The following is a 3,269-nucleotide window of genomic DNA, read 5'->3' on the forward strand; positions in this document are numbered from 1 at the left end:
TCGAGCATCATCGGGCGACAAAGTCGTATGACGGTAAAACTCCGACGAGCGTTTGTAACACCATTCGTCTCTGCGAAGGATGCGGGCGGGTTGTAAAAACGACAAAAAAACACGAATGCGGCGTTTCTTTTTGTAAAATTTGCAGTTTGCAAAAACCCGTAAACCATCTTTGTTACATGCAGCCTCTCTCTCGCGAAGACAGATCCCCCGTTGTTGAGTGCGGCGGGGATTCTTCTGTATTTGCGAGAGAGAGCGAGCAGAATAACTCTGATGAGCGGAAATGCAAAAAGGGGCGAGTGGCATTCGTGTTTTATGATTTTGAGACACGCCAAGACCAATCGCTCGTGGGAACCGAAATAAAAATTCACGTCCCGACTCTGTGTGTCGCGCAACAGATTTGCGATTCGTGCGCGGAGATAAATGATTTGTCGGTGCGATGCGAATGGTGCGGGGTACGCGAATTTGTTTTTCGCCAAGACCCTGTAAAACAATTTATCGAATTCGCAACACGCCCTACAAAACATTTTACTCGTATTATCTGCATAGCGCATAACGCGAAATCGTTCGACGCGCAATTTATCCTTCGGCACATTGTAGAAAATTATTCCGGATTAGAACCGCGAGTAATTTTAAACGGTACAAAAATTATGGTCTTAACAGTGAATCGCACGAAATTTATCGACAGTGTTAATTATATGCTGATGCGTTTGTCAGAATTACCGAAGGCCTTCGGGTTACCGGATACTTGTGACAAAGGTGTCTTTCCGCATTTATTTAATACTGTCGATAATCAATCATATGTCGGTCCACTACCCGATGTTCGCTATTACGCGCCCGAAACCATGCGAACAGAAGAACGCGAACGTTTTCTCGCGTGGCAGAAATGTCGGGAAAAAATGTAATATTTGATTTCCAACGCGAAATACTTGACTATTGTCGCACCGATGTTGATATCCTTCGCCGAGCATGCATGGCCTTCCGAAAGATATTCTTACAGCGTGGAAACGTGTGTCCATTCGAGGAATGTACAACTATCGCTTCAACGTGCATGAGAGTTTTTAGGAAAAACTTTTTGCGCGAAGGAGAAATAGGAATCATTCCTTCGGGTGGATACAGATTTAAAGATAACCAGTCGCGCAAAGGCACGCAATGGTTAATTTTGAAGGAACGTGAGTTAGGTCATCGGATAATTCACGCGGGACGCGGACGTGAGTATCGTTTAGCGGAAGGCATGCTCGTCGACGGATATTACGAATGCGAGAATGGTGGTGAGACGCGGCGTCACGTCTTGCAATTTCACGGTTGCTTTTTTCACGGATGCCCGTCTTGCTATCCATTAAATCGTGATAAAACGCTCGAAAATTTTAATGACTCGTTTGACGCGCGTTACGAACGAATGGTTGCAATGTCTTGGCGATTACGTCGTCAAGGATATATCCTAACGGAAAAATGGGAGTGCGTTTTCGACGAAGAAATGCGCGAGAATCGAGAGATGCGAGAATTTCTCGAAAATCACCCCATGGTGCAAATCCCACCTCTCGATCCTCGCGATGCATTTTTCGGCGGACGCACCGGCAATATCGCGACTCGATACGAGGTTACGGGCACCGAGAAGATACGGTACGTAGACGTATGTTCTCTGTACCCGTATGTACTCAAGACCGGAGTTTTCCCAATTGGTCACCCTGATATTTACGTGGGCGAGGAATGCGCCGATTTAATTGGAATCGCGCCAAATTTCAATTTTACTCCGGTCGAGGGTCTCGTACGTTGCCGAGTACTCCCCCCACGTGATCTCTTCCACCCTGTACTACCGTACCGCGTGCGCGGTAAATTATTATTTGCTCTTTGCCGTACATGCTGCGAATCATTTTCTCGCGATGCGTGCACTCACGACGATCCTGCGGAGCGCGAGTTCGAGGGCACATGGGTGTCCTGCGAATTACGCAAAGCAGTCGAAAAAGGTTATCTCGTGACGCGGGTAGACGAAATTTGGCAGTATAAATCTACGTGTTATAACCCCGAAACGCGACAGGGAGGGCTGTTTAGCGAATACATCGACACTTTTTTACAATTGAAACAAGAGGCGAGTGGGTGGCCGAGCGAATGCAACGACGATGTTGCTAAAGAACGCTACCTGAGGGAGTATGAAGCAACCGAAGGCATCGTTCTTGATAAAAACAACATCGTGCGTAATTCCGGCTTACGCTCCGTCGCCAAACTCTGCCTTAATTCGTTTTGGGGGAAATTCGGCCAGCGGAGTAACCTGCCGAATACAGAAATAATAAGATCCCCTCAGCGTTTCGCCGAATTGCTGTCGAGTCCCGAACACGAGATAGTCGGTGTATTGCCCGTTAACGAGGATGCGATATATGTTTCATGGCGGTTAAAGAGCGAAGCGGTAGTACCTTCACTGATAACTAACGTGGTGATAGCGGCATACACGACGGCACAGACGCGATTAAAATTATACGAATATTTGGAAAAATTAGATCGTCGCGTATTATATTATGATACGGATTCGTGTATATATACGAGCAGCGGTGATCCCGAGGAGTACGAACCGCGTACAGGTAATTTTTTGGGTGACATGACCGACGAACTCGAGAGTTACGGGCGCGGTAGCTTCATCGAGGCGTTTGTCTCTGGCGGACCGAAATTTTACGCGTACGTGGTACGTACATCGGACGCACGAAAATATGAAATATGTAAGATAAAGGGGATTAAATTGAACTTTGAAAACTCGAGGCTGCTTAATTTTAAGAGTATTCATAACTTATTATTAAATAGGGAAAAAGAGGAGGAGGAAGAGATAAATCTGCGATTTAAAACAATTCGTCGCACCGCGTTTCACGAAGTAATAACGCGAAACGAGGTGAAAACGTGTGCTCCAGTTTTATTAAAACGCAGATTTATCGACAATCTTCTTTCTTTTCCCTATGGTTTTACGACATAATATTTTACTTAAAATTAATTAAGTTAGGTTAAGGCTCGGATTTTCCCCGTCCTCCCACAAATGTAAATATGTACAGAATATGTATACAGAATATGTTATATATTAAATTTTTAAATCCAATTTTTTCCCACTTTCCTATAATTTTCCTATAACTTTCTTTTATAGCTAATTTTTTATATAGAAAATATTTTGAATTTATAATAGAGAATCATTAAAATATCTTTGTAAAATATCTTTTAAATTATAATCCTAAATTATAATCGCATTACGATTTTTAAATTTGTAAAAGAAAAAGTTATAAATTTTTACGTCC

General features: G+C 43.6%; 1 protein-coding gene across 1 annotated transcript; it reads left to right on the plus strand.

Moving 5' to 3' along the window:
- The first annotated feature begins 860 nt into the window (after positions 1-860).
- Positions 861-3,041, plus strand: LOC105423675 (uncharacterized). Its single transcript, XM_011633532.2, has one exon. It carries the CDS (start codon positions 884-886, stop codon positions 2,954-2,956), a length of 2,073 nt encoding a protein of 690 aa, XP_011631834.2. The 5' UTR covers positions 861-883; the 3' UTR covers positions 2,957-3,041.
- The last annotated feature ends 228 nt before the right edge of the window (positions 3,042-3,269 follow it).

This window comes from Pogonomyrmex barbatus, unplaced genomic scaffold (genome assembly GCF_055798465.1).
Source record: "Pogonomyrmex barbatus isolate J1 unplaced genomic scaffold, ASM5579846v1 scaffold21, whole genome shotgun sequence".
Classification (NCBI taxonomy): domain Eukaryota; kingdom Metazoa; phylum Arthropoda; class Insecta; order Hymenoptera; family Formicidae; genus Pogonomyrmex; species Pogonomyrmex barbatus.

Bases quoted from the DNA above. Each gene is read 5' to 3' on its own strand.
- LOC105423675 (XM_011633532.2), top strand. From the start codon at position 884: ATGTCGGGAAAAAATGTAATATTTGATTTCCAACGCGAAATACTTGAC.